At 44.2% G+C, this 19,794-nt stretch overlaps 1 protein-coding gene across 2 annotated transcripts in view; it reads left to right on the top strand.

Annotated features, from left to right (window-relative positions):
* The window catches only part of BCOR (BCL6 corepressor), a 588,412-nt gene that overhangs the window by 80,401 nt on the left and 488,217 nt on the right, over positions 1–19,794 (top strand). For both annotated transcript variants that reach the window (XM_044072315.1, XM_044072314.1), the window contains exon 2: positions 12,916–13,029. In XM_044072315.1, the coding sequence (XP_043928250.1) occupies positions 12,944–13,029 (86 nt within the window). In that variant the 5' untranslated portion in view covers positions 12,916–12,943. The remainder of the gene's footprint in view (positions 1–12,915; positions 13,030–19,794) is intronic.

Below are 19,794 nucleotides of genomic sequence, written 5' to 3'. Positions count from 1 at the left end.
GCATCTATTTGAGGCCAGTAATCCTCTTTGTGAGATACATCTGTGGTCTTTCCAGCTGCTGCAGATGTCTTGTGCGGTACATTCCAAAAGGGGCATTGTACTCTATAATGGGTCTAATGAGTGCCGAGTAGAGGGGAACAATGACCTCTTTTTTTCGTGGATGAGAACCCTTTTGTGATGAGGTGTGCCACATAGAAGGATTTCCTGACTTCTGTGGCAATGTGATTATCAGAGGAGAGACTACTATCCACCTGGTTCCTAAAGTCCACAGATTCATCGTTAAGTAGACTGCCGTTTATGTGGTAGTTCATGGGTACAGAGCTTTTACCAAAGGGGATGACTATGCACTTTTTGGCATTGAGCTTGAGGCCATGCCTCTGACACCAGGCATCTGTCTCAGTGAGGCCCTTCTGTATGATGTCCACATCATCATTCTCCCCTCTGCCTCTGCTCTCCAAAGTACTACTAAAAATCAAACGGGACAAACCAAGGATGATTTTGATTGCTCCAGACTGGCCGCGCCAACACTGGTACCCCCTCCTGTGCAGTTTGTCATGGTTATCTCCATGGCACCTGCCTCAGACTCCTTCCCTGCTGTCTCAGCAGGGGAACCAGATTCTGCACCCTCAGTTTCTAACACTGAACCTTGCAGCCTGGCTAATTTACTTAATCTCTCCTTTACCATCCCTCAGTAAACCTGTGGTGGATATAATTTTAGAGGGAATGAGGCCTAGTACTAAAAAACCTTGCTGAAAATTATGTGCCTGAAACCAATCTCAAGGGATGAGCACAGCAACGCCCACCTCAGATTTTACAATACTTAACTGAGATGTTTCACAAGGGCCTGTCTTTTTCCTCCATTAAAATCCACGCCTCAGCTATTTCAGCTCATTATAACACAGAACCTCCCCTCTTCTCTCATCCACTGCTCAAGCAGTTCCTCAGAGGGGACAACAATTTGAGACCACCCAGGAGAGCTCCAACTCCAGCCTGGGACCTTAACTTAGTTTTGGAGAAACTCACTCTACCTCCTTTCGAGCCAGCTGCTACTGCAGACTTAAAATTTCTTTCTTGGAAAACAGCTTTCCTTGTAGCAGTCACTTCAGCTAGAAGGGTATCTGAATTACAGGCCCTTATGGCAGTGGAGCCTTTCATGATCTTTCATGCGGACAGGGTGTCCCTTGGAACCAATCCATCCTTCATGCCCAAGGTGGCATCCAGTGTGGCTCTTAATCAGTCCATTCATTTGCCAATCTTCTTTCCCAATCCACAGAATAAAGGGGGACGGATACTGCATTCCTTAGATGTGCACAGACAACTTAGATTCTACTTGGACAGGACTAAACCTCAAAGGAAATCTGAACAACTGCTGGTGGCTTTTGCTGCAGAGGGGAAGGCTATTTCAAAGAGAACCATTTCTAAGTGGATAAGCCATTGCATTAATTTCTGCTATAAGCACCATGGAAAACCTATCCCTCGGGGGATCAGAGCTCACTCCACCAGGGCTGCATCTACCTGTACAACCTTTCTCAGAGGCATCCCTACCAGGGACATCCTAGAAGTTGCAACCTGGAGTTCTGTACATACTTTCACCAAGCATGATTATTTATTTGCCAATTTTCTCCAAATCCAGAGCTGGCTTTGTGCAGTTTTGCAGGGCCTTATATCTGGTCCTAATGCTATCTAAATTCCTCCTCCCAACCATAGCTTTGGGAATCTACCCAAATGTAATGACTGCAACAGTGAAACACGAAGAATATAGTACAGTTGTGTACACTTACCATAAATGTAGATGTTCGAGTATATTCACCGTTGCAGTCCTGGTTACCCTTCCTCCAGCCACCTAACTTCTTTTGGCTATATCTCTACTTTCCTTTACTATGCTTAAAAGCCTTTTTGGTGTATTTGCTTTTTTATTGGGAGGTATATCATTGTACTTTCATATTTAATTGCTTCCCATTAGGGGGCACCTGACATCTGGGGCAAGAAAAACCTGATGTAATGGTTTCGGCTGCATGTTTTATATCCCTGATGTCATGGAAGAAGGGACAGCAACTGACACAGGACCCAAGACTTTGTTAATCAGTCCGACTGAGGGCTACCTGCAAGCAGATAACCCAAATGTAATGACTGCAACAATGAATACACTCGAACATCTACATTTATAGTAAGTGTACATAACTATACTTTACCAATGTCTTTGTTTACGTGTTCCCTGATGATACGTTCCATGGCCTTGCAGACCAGGCTCATCAGGCAAATAGGGCGATAGTTCTGTTTTACTGTTGCTGTGCACCATTCAGGGGGTGCAAAACCTGATGTGAGACCATGATTGAACATGGTCCTTAGGTGGGGAGCCAGTTCGTTCTGAAGTTCGTGTAAAACGCAGCCTGGGATGTTGTCCGGTCCCATGGATGCTGTGTTTTTGGTTTTAGAAAGTGCAGCTTTTACCTGCATAGATGTGATTACAGGGGCTCTGCATTCTTCCTGTATAGATATGGGCCCTTTAGGGGGTGAGAGTGGGGTAAAGTTATCTGCCAGGATGTTGGCAATATCAGTTGGTTCTGTAATTTTCGTGCCGTTGTGCTATAACTCAGAGCAGATCTGGATGTAGCCGTTGAGATTCTTGACATAGCTATAGAATGCTTTGTGGTTGCCCATAGAATCAGTGGCGAGGTTTCATAGCTAGCTTTGGAGGATCTTGTAAGGGATCTCAGCTTCTTACTGAGGCTGTCCAGGGAGCTCCTTCACTCATGGAATTTTACTCTTTTTTTGCAACAGTTTCTTCCTTCTGTTGTAGATTGGCTTCCTTTTTTTAGAGGATAGCGTCTTGGTTTTGTTTGGGATAGCATGATCTATGCACTCGTGTAAGTGCGTATAGAGTGCATTTGTGTCTGATTTCAGCAGTCGTAACTGTATTGTCCATCTGCATGGGTGTGATGAAGTTCGCCACTTCTGCCTTAAAAAGCATGAAGTTGGCTTTGGAGACATTTTTTACCAAGGTTTCCTTAATGGTGGGTGGGGGCGAGATGCGGATATCTAGGGTGATTAGCTTATGGTTGGATCTGACCAATGAAGAGTTGACTTCAAGTGTGGAACACTGGTCACTCATGTTGGTAATGACTAGGTCTAGGATATTGTTGCCCCTGGTGGGGGGTGTGGATAAGTTGATCCAGGGCATTGGGATTTATGAATTCCAGAAAGCGTTGAGCGAAGGAGTTGGTGCATGAGTAGTTTTCCTGGTTAATGGTGGGGTAGTTGAAATCGCCCATTTATTAAGGTGTTTGGTTGAACTCTAATATTTTCCAGAATATCAAGAAAAGGAGTGGGAATCCTGGGGCATGGTGAGGGATTTGTAGCAAGCTACAGTTTGGATTGCAGTTTTGCCCAGAGTTAGTTGCACTTAGATAAAGTTGGATGCATAATGCTGCGCAACTAGCCTGGAGATGTGGATATCCTTTATGAATATGGACACACCTCTGCCTTTGGTGTTCTGGTCCAGGTTAGATGGCCGAAAAGTGTGGTATGAATTATAGCCTGGTAATGGCAGGGGTGCTCTCTAGAGCCTTGAACCAGGTTTCGGTCACTACACAGATATCTATGTTCTCCATTTTAAGGAGTGCCTCCAAGTGAGTGCATTTTGAGATTTAGACTTCTAGCATTGAGTAGCATTACCCACTGTTTTTGCTTGCCTGTTGCTGTTACGGTGGTGAATTTGTCATTTGAACCTTGCCTAAAAAGGCACTATAGGGGTGGCAAGACCCTTAGCCAGTATCCGGAATCCCAGGGGATGACAGGTGCAGGCAATCTCTGGTAAACCATCGTGGTCAAGTCGACCATGTCGTCCCAGGCAGACAGATACTGGATCCCCTTAGAATGACACCAGAAGTTTAGCCAATTGTTGAAGTCAGCCATTTTATCCTTGTACTGCGGTATCATTCTGGGCGATGGCAGGATGCTACTCAGGGCTAGGGTCATACCTGCCTGGGCTACAAGATCAGAGAGCTCTTCCATGTATCTTTTCATGTAGTCCAGGGAGGCACGTCTCAGGTCGTTCGCACCAACATGGGCAGTGACAGATTCATATTTGTACTTGTTGTGGAGTGACCTGAGTGCGCGGGTTATGTGGTGGATCCTGGCACCCGACAGGCAGCTGACAGTAACCTTCTTGTTTAGCCTGGTGAGTGGGACATTGGTATGCCTGACTATAGAGTCACCTATGACTAGTGTGTTGGCTATGTTGTTTTGCCTTATGGGCTTTGGTTTATTGGCACACTGAGTTTGTGGGCTGTGTGTCATTTGGGTTGTGTTTGGGGGGGTGGAGTTTGCTTGCATTTCTGCTTTGGAAGTCTCTTGCTTGAGCACATTATTATTGAGAGCCTTCGCAAATGTTTTTATGAAGATCACCACTTGACTTTTTTGATGGCCATGAATACAGGTATTCAAAAAAAGTGTTTTGCGTTCCCACTTTTTCTCAAAGGCTGTTGACCCAAACAACATACTGTGATAAATGGATCCATTTTCCCCTGTGAGGTATAGAGTTCTTTCTTGCTGGGATATTACTTTACTGGTATCTTTGACTGTGGTCGTAGTAACTTCTCTCTATAGGTTAATTTGACTACAGTTTTTACCTTCATTCTGGGACTGTAGAGTCTTTGTGCAGAGTACTTTGCAACTAAGATTTCTGAGACTTCATCTCTCCTTAGAACATTTAATCTGTGCCCAGTGGGCATCTTCTACCTTCTGAATATGCAGGCCGCACTGCTCTCAAATTCTTTTTTTTTCTTTTGAAGATGCTCTCTTTAAAAGCTAATTTTTTTTTTTTGGCTGAAATAATCCCTTGAGTTGCAGGACCTTTCTGTCTGATCTCATTTACTTTTCCACAAGGAAAGGGTGGCACCTTGGTATTTTATTAAGTACCTTGCAGGTTGGTCTGCACAGGAGTGGGTGTAGCCTCAGTGAATGACCGGTGAAATGGGCATGTCGTGGTATGGAAAAGACTGTGAATATTTTTTTTCATTTGTTTTTGCAGGGGAAGCAAGTCTCCCTGCACCCCCCATGGTGGGGTCTCTGCCCCCCCCCACACCCCCACAAATTAAATGTACCAATCCCGAGATTGCACTTCCTTGAGGAAAAGGGCAAACTAGGAATAGACAATGAATATTCATGTTGCTATTGGTATGAATATTACTTTACTTTCACTGATTGTTGGATGGTAGGTGGGGTTTGGGTGGGACTTACTACTGCGCATCTTGCAATGTATGTTTCTAATACAAAACCAGCACTTTAGTCCATCCTTTATTCCTAAGGTATCAGTAGACTTAAACAAATTAATGTGTTACTCTGAATGTGTCCCACCACTCTGTAACTTTGGTTACTATGTCTTGTATAGTGTGAAAGTTCAAAGGTAGTTGTAGGCTGCACACTCGTGTGATAGCTATTTCTGTGCATTTAAAGTGCTTTTTTGATTGTGTCTGCTTTATTTTCTGAAAAAAAAAAAATATATATATATATACTTGTTTTCCTGCCTTTCTAAGCTAGTATAGTCCAGTTTTCAGGTTAGTGCTGAATTCAGGGCTGTGTTTCTGTGTTTGCCCATACCTTACTTGGATAGAAGAAAGTTTCTCTGCTCACTGTGAGAGAGGGAGCTTTGAGCAGCGTATCTGTCCCTGGAGGAGTGGTTTCAGCCCAGAAATTAGTAGTTTATTGTTCATTTTGGTCTAATTTCTATCTCTTTCATTTCCCTGCTATAAAACCTGCATTTGCCTTTTTGTGCCGGGCAGCTCCGGTTAGCTAGGGTATAACTATTCCCGGCTCCACAAAGTCTACTCTTCAATTTTTCCTCTGGAACTAGACAAACTTTCAACTTAAGCACTCAAACCATTCACTTCTCATACCGGCACTTGCTCAAAACTCATAGCAAGCACTAATAAACCTTAGCACTAGACCCCCCCCCCCCATACTGTAGAGAAGGACAAGGCTCTGTATTCGACCTTACCAACCAATCAGTAAAACAGTTCACTGTACCTATCCAGGCATGTCTAAAGGACAGTTTCAGGTGTACTCTCTGGTCCAACTGGTGAATATGGGCATTTTGAGGCAATGTTACGATTGCCTCATGTACGCAGACAACACTCTCCTCTTTCCACCAAACACTAATACATGTGAGAGATGCAATTATACAGCCTAACTAGAGGCTAAGCTCTCTCAACCCAAGACTGGACCAGGCATTCAAGAGGAGAAGGGAATTACTTGCATCACACCACCAGTCTCACATAGACTTATGAAAACAGCACAGGCAAAAAAAAAAACACACAAAATACACAAAAACATACTCGGAGGCTCTAAATAAAAATCTGCAGAAGCAACAGAGACCTCCAAAGCAGACATCCAAGCAACCTCCACCCCCCAACACAAACCATGAAACACACACTTCACAAAACCAGTGTGCCACATAATCACAGCCCTTAAGGCAAAATAACATACCCAACATACTAGTAATAGGCGACTCTCTATAGCCAGGCACACTGACGTCCCACTCACTATAGGCTGAACAAGGAGAAGGTTACTGTTAGCTGCCTGTCGGGTGCCAGGATCTGCCACGTAACACAAGCACTCGGGTCACTCCAGAACAAGTACAGATATGACTCTGTCATTGTCCATGTTGGTGTGCATGACCTGAGCCGTTCCTCCCTGGACTATATGAAAAGAGACATGGAGAAGTTCTTTGATCACGTAGCCCAGGCCAATATGACCCTGATTAGCATCCTGCCCTCACCAAGAATGATACCACGGTATAGAGAAAAAATTATCAGTTTCAACAGTTGGCTAAGCTTCTGGTGTCATTCGAAGGGGATCCAGTGTCTGTCAGCCTGGGATGACATGCTCGACAAGCCACGCTGCTTCGCTAGAGGCGGCTTGCTCCTGTCACCCTTAGGCTTTCGAATACTGGCCAAGGTTCTTTCCACCCCCATAGTGCCTTTTTTAGGCAAGGCTCAAAAGACAAACCCACCGCCGTAAATAGCACAAGTAACAAAAAACTGAGGGTAATGCTACTGAATGCCAGAAGTCTAAACCTCAAAATGCATGCACTCGAGGCACTCCTCAGTATGGAGAAAATCGATATATGTGCAGCAACAGAAACCTGGTTTAAGGCTTCAGAGAGCATCCCAGCACCACCAGGCTACAACTCATACCATACATTTCGGCCACAAAACCCAGACCGAAATACAAAAGGCGGGGGAGTATCCATATTCATCAAGGATACCCACACCTCCAGGTTAGTGGCACAGCATGATGCTTCAGAGATCATCCACGGGCAACTAACAATGGGCAAAACTGCTATTCAAATTATAGCTTGCTACAGATCACCCACCATGTCCCAGGACCCCCCACTCTGCATTCCTGGAAACACTGGGAAACATAAAGGTCCTACCAAACACCCTGATATTGGGTGATTTCAATTACCCAAACATTAACTGGGAGAACTACTCAATTACAAACTCCCTTGCCCAACATTTCGTAGAATTTATAAACTTAAACGCCCTGGATCAACTGGTCAACACCCTCACCAGAGGTGACAGCATATTGGACCTGGTCATCACCGACATGGGTGACCGGTGTTCCACACCAGAGGTCAACCCCTTGCTGGTTAGATCTGACCATAAACTAATCACTCTGGATATCCACATTCCGCCACCACCCCTGGTCAAAGAAACCACCGTGAAAAACTTTTCAAAAGCAAACTTCACGTTACTTAATATTGAGGTGGGAAGTTTCAAAGCCCCCATTCTAAAGGATAACGCTGTCCAAGCTGCAAAATCCTTTACTAATGCACTCTACAGGCACCTACAAGAATGCATGGATCGTGCTATCCCAAACAAAACTAAGACTCTCTCCTCCAAGAAAAGGAAACCAGTCTGGTGGACCCCTGCCATAAACAAGCTGTACAATAGAAGGAGGAAACTAGTACAGAAAAGAGTAAAATCCCAAGAAGGGAGGACATCCCTGATCAGTATCAGCAAGAATCTACGTTCCCCTCCTAAAATCATCCAAGGCTAGTTTCGAAAGAATAATTGCCATGGACTCCAAAGATAACCACAAGGCATTCTTTAGCTATGTCAAGAATCTAAGTGGCAATTCTCAGATCTGCTCGGAGTTAGTGCAGAATGGCACAAAATACACTGAACCTACCGATATAGCCAACATCCTGGCAGACGGGTTAAGTGCAAACTTCACCCCCTCTCGCCCCCAAAAGGGCCCATAACTATACCAGAAGAATGTAGTGCCCCTGAAATCACAGACACTCTGGTTAAAACAGCCCTCTCCAAAGCCAAAAACACAGCATCAATGGGACCAGATGGTGTCCCAGGCTGTGTCCTACACGAGCTCAAAGATGAACTAACCCTTCAACTAAACACACTGTTTAAACTCAGCCTCTCCACAGGCTACGTGCCCACAGAGTGGCGCACAGCAACGGTTATTCCACTCCACAAAGGTGGAGCCACAACAGACCCCGGGAACTATCGCCCTATAAGCCTGACTAGCTTGGTCTGCAAAGCTATGGAGTGCATCATCATGGATCTCATTAACAGATACATTGGAAACCTCCAAACACTGGACCCTACCCAGTTTGGCTTTAAGGGTAGATCATGCCTCCAAAACCTGGTGGACTTCTTTGAGACAGTTACCAAGGCTATAGACGAGGGATAGGTGGTCCACACAGTCTACCTAGACCTTGCAAAGGCCTTCAACACCATTCCCCACTCAGGTATTGTAGACAAGCTCACCAGCCTGAACATAACCCCTTACGTCATGAGATGGGTTGCCAACTGGCACACTGACAGAACCCACATGTTAAGAGTTGCGGGAGCTAGGTCTGACTCTAAACCGGTTACAAGTGGCGTTCCCCAGGGCTCAGTCCTAGGAACCCTCCTGTTCGGCATATACTTCTCAGAGGTACAGGCAAGCACAGGAGGACTATGGCTGACCAAGTTCGCAGATGACTGCAAACTAGGGGCTATAACTGACTCTCCGGCTGACACAGACATCCTCCAAAAGCGTCTCACTGAGACAGATACCTGGTGTCAAAACCATGGCTTCAAGCCAAATGCCATAAAGTGCATAGTCATCCCATTTGGAAAAAACAAAGTACCCACAAACTACCGCATTGGTGGTAGCCCCCTAAATACAAAAGATGTAATAAGGGATTTGGGGACTCAAGTAGATAGTAACCTCTCCTTTTATAATCATTTGCCAAAGTGGTTAGAAAATCCTTCTATGTGGCCCACCTTATCATAAAAGGGTTTGCATCCAGATCGAAAGAGGTCATTGGACCCCTCTATGCCTCACTCATCAGACCCATCATAGAGTACAGTGCCCCATTTGGGATGTACCTTACAAGACACCTGCAACAACTGGAAAGACCACAGAAGTACCTCACCAAGAGGATCACTGGCCTCGAGCAGATGCCCTATGCAGCTCGACTGAAGAAACTCCAGCTGTACTCTGTTGCATACCGCCTACTCAGAGGTGATCTCTGCCTGACATACAAGGCCATGTCCAACCCAGAATTGCTGGACATGCTCCACCTAAAGAAAACCATATCCCCACAAGCCACACGCTCCAGGGATCTAAACCTCACCACAACAATAAATAGGATGTGCTGGAGGGATAGATTCCTGTCCCAGAGACTTCCCATGCTCTGGAACAAGATTCCAGTCTACATTAGGCAGAGCTCCTCACTAACCCTCTTCAAGAAAAACCTTGAGTGGATGGGAAACGGAAAGTTTACCCCAGTGATCACTTCAATGGCTCTGTTGGACAGAGGCATAGAGAACTAATCTAAGGGGGTGGCGAAAGCCAACACATTCCGGCTAGGCTTATAAATGCCTTCAGGCAGGTAGCCTAGTACCTACCTATGAACCTACAGAATATGTACAATGTTAAGCAAAACGGAGTAGTTAAAGCATTTACAAGAATGAAGCTGCATTTAGTGCAACTATTCAAAGTCATTCAGAAAAGAAAAAGCATCCACTCTTGAACATGTTTGGTTTGTGGAGCAATTGTATTAGTTATCATTAAAGAAGTGCTTCTAGGGTATTAAGGCTAAGGTTCACATTATGCTGTTGACAATGCTTATAAAACCATTTTGGCTTAAGTATCGCAGTATGAAAAGGGAAAGGTCTTCAAACAGAGGTGCATCTACTGTATGTAATTTGCAGATGTATTAGCTAAGTAGGTAGTTTGATATTAAAATGCTTAATATTACCTTCCTTATAGATATTGTTTTAGGTGGGATGTGAAAATGACAAATTGGTGTAGACCTTTTTTTTTGTTATGAGGAACATTTCAACAGTATGGTTTAGCTGTGTAAAAATACATTACCAGGCTTAGCAAGTTTCTAGACATGATGATGACAGAATTTGGAGAAAAGGGAGAATGCAAAACCAACATTAAGGTTTAAGCAGTGAGGTAAAACCGGCATTTGGTTAATAGTTTGAAGAATCCGAGAACACAGAAGTAGTCCAGAGAGTAGCATGAACTAGCTTAGTCTTTGACGAGTGTTATAGTGATGTTTAATTTGAACTGACATTGAACTTGAATATGATTCAGGGGGGTTTGTTGATGCATGGTGGAGGCAGATGTTAGTGTGCACTGCATATGTTTTTATACCAAAAACTAACCTGTTTTTTTGTGGCAGGAAATTGGAATTTGTATATCTTCCTTTGATTTAATTAGGTAGTTTCCTTCACCACATAGAAAAAAATCTAACTGAAAGTTGGGGAAGACATCCTCCAGATGTCCGATTAGTTAAATGTTTTGCATAGTTTAATTGCTTGCATTTTTTCATGCTAAATGTCATTGTGAGTTGTGCTTGTGTGGCAGGCAGACTACCTAGAAGGGGAGACCCTTATCTGCTTGCAGTAGGTATTGGCGATAGAAGAGATGATGAAATCGGTGTTGTGGGTTCAGCAATGTAGAGACCATAATCTGGTGTGGAAAGGTCAGTGGGAAATGAATTATTAAGGAATGTAGAGAACGGGGTAACAAAAACGGAGCCTTGCAATCTGTCATCGAATTCTGTGAGAGAAAAGTGGCAGAGAGAGGGGATATGTCATCATTCTTTGACCTCTGAACTTAGTAGCTTTTTAATGTCAGACAGTCTCATAACATAGTTGTGACACTCACTACACGTTATTTCCGGGGGCCATATCTGATTATGTCCCCTACATTGTAAAACATTATATATAATGCAGCCCAGCCTTGCAAGTCTGAAATGTTTATTGTTAACAGTTCCATTCCCTGCCAACCTTATCTAGTAGATGCTCTGGATTCTGTGGCTGTCTGGAAATTTTTACAACAGCTGATCTAGGAAAAACAGATTTGCTTGATTTATTAAAAAAAAAAAAAGGGAGATGGAAGCATAGCATAATGCAAACTACCTGTCATTTGGACTCTACAGAGCAACAGCCATTAGCACCTTTTGAACATTTAAAAAAACAGGAACGTGCTATTGTGGGATATGGAAAGAGTCACCCTGATGGGGCAGAAAGGCTTCTTTATGCTGTCCCTCCATACAAACGTGTCATTCATCTGTTTCAGACAGTTGTTTGATGGTTTTTAAATGTGGAATACACTTCTTGTTTTATGTACATTAGCCTGTACCAGTTTGTTTATGTACATTTTAAGTGGGTTAGCCCTCCTGGTCAGAAGCTCATTTTGTGAGTGGTACCTGGGTAATAACTTTGTCAACAGACATACACAAAAGACAGTTTGAAGAAACAGAGTCATCAAAATTAATATATATGTATATAAGCTTTATATACAGAAGGATTTAAAACATTGTGGCTAGTAAGGATAAAGAGTTGTAAAGAACAAAGAGAGGTTTAATTTGATTAGTAAAAAAGGAAGCTGAAAGATGGGAGGATAGTAGAGTAGGTTTATTATGGGGAAGGAGAAGGCAGAGCAGTGAGTTTGAAAATGATGGTTAATGTGAATGGGAAGGAGAGGGTCAAGCCTGTGTGGGAAAGATTAACAAGTTTCATCCTGCAGTCTGGGGTTTGATTCCACAGTCTTCATTTGCCTGCTGGGTGGCTCTGAGAAAGTTAGTTAACCAGTCAGTGTCCCCGGTAAATCCAAAAAAATAAAAATTAGTCCCAGTGGGTTGCTCGGTTAACAAAAAAAAAAATGCAAAATAAATAAAAATAAAAAATGTATGTAGCACTCTCCCAGAGTGGTTTTGTAGCACAGTGCTACCAAACATGAAGCTGCTGTTTGCTTTAGTAAGTAGTGCCATAGATACAGTAACCCTTGCAAGTTGGTCCTATCATCTTTGATCAGAGATTTCATGTATGTCCATATAGCAAGGATGTATTTGATGTGAAAATTGTAGTAATCACTGTAGCGTTTGCAAACTGGAAATGTAGTTTCTGTGGTTTATCTTTCATTTCCAGTGTGGTTTACTGGTTACTTCATATAGGCATAGGCAACTAAGAATGTGTGTACGACTATGCATGCATGTCTTCTGTAAGTTGAAATTTCAGTGCTTCATATTAACCATGCAGAGTAAAGCTTCACTTGAACAGGGGAAGTTCACTGGGCAAAGAAGAGCCCATTTTCAGTGGAGGCCCAGGGAGAAAAGTTCCATTGACAATAACAAACATGCATATTACGCACAGTATATACCACAAGAGTACAAAGTTGAAACTGTCCTGTGTGAGGATCAAACTCAAAACCTTCAGATTATGAGACTGACGCTGTACCTACTGCGCTAACAAGGCTCTCTCCTTTAACTGTGTGTTTATTAGCTTGTGTGGGCCCTATATATCTGCTGTTCAGTCCAGTATAGTTTAATTTGTTACATTTTCTTACGGTTTTCCTGCTGTTGATGGTTTGCATTGTTTATTTTTGCAGGATAATTTCTTGCTAAAAAGTAGACATCATGCTTTCTGCAGCTCCCTTGTATGGCAACATTCACAGCTGGATGAATAATGAACGCACCAGAGTATGTGGAATTGGCGAAGACAGGTAATAAAAAAAAGTTATTGGAAATAAGGAGGTGACTCTAATGACTACTTGATTTTTTGTGTCTCTTGTCATACCACTGTTTGGTAATTTTTAACAAATGCGGTAAAATATGCATTCGAGTTGCCTTTTATTATATTAATCTATATGTTTTGTGATCAAGCCATTTTGAGCTCTTGTTGAAATTTAGAAGACCAAAATTAGGATACTAAAACAGAGAGTCTGCTTACAGATAGGGGCAGTGTATATACATATATAGTGTGTGTGTGTGTGTGTGAATGTATATAAAATGTGTTATATACACACATGTGTATATAAAGTATGATGGTGAAGTACGTTTAAGTGCTCCCACTGCTACAGGGTATAGTGATCTGGGACTTGAGTATCAGGGAGGTACAGGGGAAAGCCCCCACTCCCTTACAGAAAAATATTTTAATGGTAGTACGGTGAGTTTTGATATTCTATTTTTGTGGGTAAAAGATGTTCATTGTGTTGTCCACTGCTGTGGTAATAATGTTTAGGACTACTTTCACAGAAGTCCTGATGTCTGGCCAAACTTCCATAGCTTTTCACCCTTCCCCCTTCTTACTGTCCAGGCACCTTCCCGTCTGGATGTCAGCAAATCTGTGAAGTATGTATTAAACCAAGTGACTGACTATGCTTAACTTTTCTCCCAGGGTAGAAATACGTCCAGATAGGGAAAAAAATATTACATATTTTATGTACGTATAATTTTTTTCTGCTGGTCTATAGCCAAGCATTTTTTCTTTCCAAGCATCCGGGTTGTAAATGCTATTTTTTGAAAATAATAGGTATATTATTTGTAGGAAGCAAATCCCGCATGAAGGCATTGTGCAACATCCTATAAACAGAACAAACAATGTCGTTTTCTGTCCCCATTGTAGTAGGTTCAACCAAAGGAGCTTCAAGCAGCGAGCCAGATCTTGTCAGGAGTATCTGAACCAGGAAAGGCTGCATGACGTGTCCAGGTCTGCTATGACATCAGCAAAGCTTGGCTAGAGTCCAAGATCGTTCAGACATCTGAGCTTTTCGGACAGCCACAAGAAACCTCTGATAGACAGTAGCAGTACCCGCCATCCATTCTGGCCATCTCTTTGTGGAGTTGGTCAGAGGGAAATTCTCCCTTTGCACTCCAAATTGGTTCACAGTAACCAAGGAAGATTATAAGCAAAGCTTCTTCCTTACACTTCATTCCTGCCTTGTTCCCCTTGCGGGATGTTCCACCATGCTAAAAGTTTCAACGAAGTGGAAGGTGCCAACGTTCCACAAAAAGAGAGCCACCCAAGAGGCCCTTCATGACTTGCAGTAACTCTTATAGTGTTACACACACACACACACACGCATGTGGATGTGTATATATATATATATATATATATATATATATATATATATATATATGTATATATGTATATATGTATATATATATATATATATATATATGTGTGTGTGTGTGTATATATAGTTATGTACTCACTATAACATTCCATGTGAGTTGTTCCATCTCGCCTTCATTCTTCACTGATGGGTTTGGAGCCAATCCTTGGCTCCGACACGGCCGTTTAGCAAAGCTCAAAGGTTGCCAGTAGCTCGAGACCAAGCCCCTAATCCCATGATGGATTGCTGGAAATACCTCCGATCCTGTTTGCTGAGTGTACCGTATCCTAGTAAGAGGACTAATCTCCCCAGATAGGAAGAAACATTGAATAACCAGGATGAAGTCAGTCTCCAGGTCAACCGTCAGCCAGGTGGGGGAAGGAGGGAGGGACGTGACAATGAAGGCGAGATGGAACAACTCGCATGGAACGTTATGGTGAGTACATAACTTCTTTATGTGAAGTTGTTCAATCTCACCGTTCATTCTTCACTGATGGGTAGCGTCCCTAGCACCCTAAATCCTGGGTGGCTCACGGGAATACATTTTTCAGGACCGTAGAACCAAAGGAAGCCCTGTCCCTGGAGGTCTTGTCCACTTTGTAATGAGTGATAAAAGTGTGAGGTTTAGACCAAGTGGCTGCAGCACAGATATTGTCGAGGTAACTTGGCTTGAAAGGCCGAAGAAGTAGAGACTGCTCTGGTTGAATGCACCTTCACTTTATGCAACAAAGACCTATTAGCAGATGAGTAAGTGTAGGTGATACAATCTGAAAGCTACTTAGAAAGGGTTGTTTTAGCCACTGGTCTACCTTTTCTGGCTTCAGAGAAGGAAAAAAAAGCTGGTCTGACTTTCTGAAGTCTTTTGTTCTGTCCAGGTAATATCTAAGCTGTTTGTGAACATCACGTTTGTGCAGCGTGTATTCTAATTTGTTGGTATGGTTGGGGGGAAAAACGGGCAGCTCAATAACTTGATTTATGTTTGTCTCAGAACATACTTTAGGCAAAAAAGAAGGGTTAGTCCTAAGGGATACTTTGTCAGGATGAAAAATCATATAGGGAAGCTTGATAGATAATGCTTGAAGCTCTGACACACTGCGGGCAGAAGTAATGGCCACTAGAAAAATAGTTTTCCATGACAGAAACTTGAGCTCACAAGAAGATGCTGGTTCAAAGGGAGAAAGAATAATACAGGAAAGCATGAAATTCAAGCTCCAGGGCGAATAAAGAGTCTTCACTGGAGGTCTCATGTGAAAAGTACCTTTGAGGAAGGCCTTTGATGACTGGTGTTGCATAATATTCAGTCCATCAGTACCTAGATGGAAATTAGATATAGCTGCTAACTGGACCCTAATGCTAGCAGTTGCAGCTCCTTCATGAAAAACCTTGGTCAAGAATTCTAGAATAGATGACAATGGAGCTTGGTAAGGATCAAGGTTTTTGTTAGAAGCCCAAATGGGAAATCTTTTCAACTTGCTACGATACAATTTTCTGGTGGAAGGTTTGTAAGAAGCCAACAAAATTTGACTTGTGTCATCTGAAAGATTATGAAGGCTGGCTATATGGGGAACTAGAGCAGCCAAGCAGTTAGCTTCAGCAACTGCAAGAAAGGATGGAGGTCCCCTGACTGGTGTGTCAGAAGGTCTGGAACTGGGTCCAAGGTCCATGGATCCTCCAAGAGATGATGGTAAAGAAATAGAAACCAAATCTGCCGAGGCCAATGAGGGGCTATAAGAATGACGGTCCTTCCCAGCAACTTCGCTTTCTGTAAAAATCTGGGTATCAGCGGAATTGGGGGAAGTGCATAGAGGAGACCCGGGGGCCAATCGTGTACGAGTGCATCCCTCGGGTGCTCTCCCAGAGGGGGGACCAGGGCAAAATAGCTTCTGCATTTGGTGTTGATCCAGCTGGCAAAAAGATCGCAGCAAGGCTGGCCCCATTTGCGGAAAATCCTGTCCGCAAACTCCTGTTTGAGGGACCACTCATGTGGCAACAATATTGCCCTGCTCAGCTTGTCCGCTATCACATTGGATCTCCCCAGGATATGTGTTGCCAACAGAAAGCGCTGGGATGACACAGCCCACTGCCAAAACTCTGAGGGCTTCTTGTCAAAGGGGGTAAGACTTGGTCCCGCCCTGTTTGTTCAGATACCAGACCACTGACATGTCTGTCTGTATGGCAATTGTCCCTAGAGGGAGAGAGTCCTGAAAGTACTGCAATGCCAGAAGTACCTCTCTTATCTCTAAGACATTGATGTGCAAATGTGACTCTTGGTCCGTCCATGTGCCTTGGGCAGCCTTTCCCTGAAAATGCCCCCCCCCCACCCTATCAGGGAAGCGTCCGTGGTCACAATGGCTACTGGAGGGGGAAGTACAAAGGGGCATCCTATTGTGACATGTAGAGACGTAAACCACCACTGAAGATCCCTCTTGCAAGAGTTTGTAATCAAAATCATATGGTTCATTGGCAACTCCTGGTAAGACCATTGAGTGAACAGGAGCCATTGAAGAAACTGCGTATGCATCCTCGCCAGTGGAATGGCTAAAATTGCTGCCGCCATCAAAAAAAGTTGACCGTAATGCTGAAGTGGTTGCAAAGTGTCAGAGTGGATTCTGTTGCCTGAATCAGTTGATGCCTGGTGGTGGAGGTAAGGAGCCAATCTTCTAGGTATGGAAACACCTGGAATCCTAGACACCTTAGGTGAGCCGTGACCACTGCCATATATTTGGTAAACACTCTGGCGGCTGTAGAGAGACCAAAGGGCAGGGCTTGAAACTGGTAGTGACTAGCTCCCAGCCCGAAACCAAATGATCTCTGGATGGTCTGGCCATTTTTATGTGGTAGTACGCATCCTTGAGATCGATCGAGCACATCCAGTTGCCCTTCCCTAAAAAGGGGAGTATGGACTGAAGTGTGACCATCTGAAACTTCTCTTTTTTTACAAATTGGCTCAGTCTGCTGAGGTCCAATGTGGGTATCCAGTCCCCGGTTTTCTTTGGAACCAAAAAGAATCTTGAGTAAGTTCTGAATCCTGTTTGGTCTGCTGGGACTGGTTGGATGACTCTTTTTTTTTTCTAGCAACTTGCGAACCTCTATGGTTGCTTGTTCCCTGTAACTGGGTGGAACGTCCGGGATTCTCTTGACTGGAATGGGTGGAGCACAGAACGTATGAAACACCCCCTGGAAATGATGCTTTGTATCTTTCTGTCATTTGTGATATCTAACCAAGCTTCTGGGTACAAAGATAGGTGACCCCCGACCGCCTCCAGAGCAGGACAGTCGGGCCTCCTCTCAGGAGCGCTGATAGGGTTGGCCAGAGAAATGATCTCTGTCACCCTGGTGTTGCGGACCCCCTCTGCCGCGAGGGCGGCGTCATCCATTATTACCTCCTCTGCCCCTGGATAGGGGGATTCTCCATGTGTGTCCTGAAAGGCTCCTTGGGCTTTCTGGAAATGCATCTTCCCACCCCTTGGGCCTTTGGGAAAAGGCTGAGTAGGGGTGGAAAAACGGACTCTGGCAGACAGTCAGTCCCTCATGTTCACACCTGGTCAATGTTTCCTTTACCTTTGGCCAGACAAGGATGAGCTGTCAAATGGGGTGTTTGCAAATGAAGACTTGAAAGGTTCCGCAAAGGAACAGAGGCACATCCAGGCATGCCTGCAAAGAGCAATCCCTGTACCTGCAGTCCTACTCGAACCATCAGCTGCATATGATATGAGGCGCATGGACGAGTTCACAGTGGAATTAAGGGTAGCAATCTGGGCAGAAACTTTGTCAAAGACGCCTGCAGCTACAGTTCCCTGAAGAGAATCTCCCTGCTCCTTAAGGAGATCTGTTTGCAGTCTGGTAAAATGGGTCAGATAGTTCAGTGATCGCAGACTGAAAGTTGCAGAAATAAACATGCGTTTCCCATATCTATCCATGACCCTGGACTCTCTGTTAGGAGGATGGATAGACGCAGAAGTTTCCGACAACTCCTTCTTTGTGGCCGCCACCACCACCATGGCATCAACAGGAACTCCTTTTGGACAGAGAAGATTTATCGACAGGGGCAGAAATAAATTTATTAGGCCTCCGAGGGACAGGCTCCATGGACTCTGGCGACTCCCACACCCTACGAGAGACCAATTGCATAAGTTCATCATAGGGTGGAGACACCCAGGAGGTGGAAGGTTGAGACTTGAAAGCCTTCAGAAGAACAGACTCGTCCTCAGTAGGTCTTTTGGACTGCCAATCACCCCTTTGCCTAAGGATCTCAAGTACCTCTGCAAAGGAGATATCCTCAGAGGGGGATCGAGGGGACCCTTCTGACTCCTCCAAGTCGGTGTCAGATGTCAGGGACTCCTGTGGGGGGTCCAAGTGCCTCCTCTTGCACAGTCTCTTTCTGGGTACTTCTTCAGTGGGAACTTCTGGGGAAGTCTCAGAAGAAACTAGATACGATAAGACACACTAAGAAACTTCAAAATCCACAAATAGGCAGGCGAACCAGAATAATCCGTTTATTATATAACTAAGCGCTTTTCGTACGTACTATGTATGAACTTCCCCAGAAAAAGAACAACAATAGAAGTGCCATTTGAATACAAAAACTAATGCCTTTAATGTGTTTTATACCTTAATTGATGCATCAGCTGATCACTAATTTTTGTATTTAAATGGCACTTCTATTGTTCTTTTTCTGAGGAAGTTTGTACATAGTACGTACGAAAAGCGTTTAGTTATATAATAAACAGATTATTCTGGTTCGCCTACCTATTTGTGGATTTTGAAGTCTCAGAAGAGCAGGGAGTGCCCAGTGGGGCTACCTGAGGGTCTGGGTCTCTACCCTTGGGATGACCGATTGGTAGCAGAAGCAGACACAAGCACTTTAAGAGAAGAAGAGGCCAAACCTGAGGATGAGGAAGTCTTTGGGGGCAACACTCGCCTCATGGCTTCGAAAGCACCACTGCTCCGATGAGAAGGAGTCAACGGACCCGAAGGGACAGCGATTTCCCCCCCCCCCCCCTGCACTGATGCCATGGACTCCGAGCCCGAGGTAGGAGCCGAGCTCACCCGAGCTGAAGCCTCGAGAGGAAGAGTCTGCACCGACAAGTCAGTGCGACTATCCTCCCCGGATCCGACAGAGGAGCATCGGCTCCTAGAGTCCCTGGTCGGCACCAAGGACGTTTGAGCAGATAGAGCCAACGATACTGGAACAGCTGTTGGCTCCAAGGGTTCTACAGTCATCAAATCGGCCTCCTCCTGCTCCAAAGGACTGGTACAGCTCGGAGGAGGAGTAGTCAATTCAGGAAGTGTGCTCTTCGGTTCCGACGACTGGGTCGGAGCTGACAACAATTTAGCTATGCCTGGTGCCGTTAATAGCTTCTGTATCAGTCG

The sequence above is a fragment of the Protopterus annectens genome, chromosome 5.part0, assembly GCF_019279795.1.
Source record: "Protopterus annectens isolate FY-2018-M chromosome 5.part0, PAN1.0, whole genome shotgun sequence".
NCBI lineage: Eukaryota > Metazoa > Chordata > Ceratodontiformes > Protopteridae > Protopterus > Protopterus annectens.
Note: the sequence above shows the minus strand (reverse complement) of the source record. Positions and strands in the feature narration are given on the sequence as shown.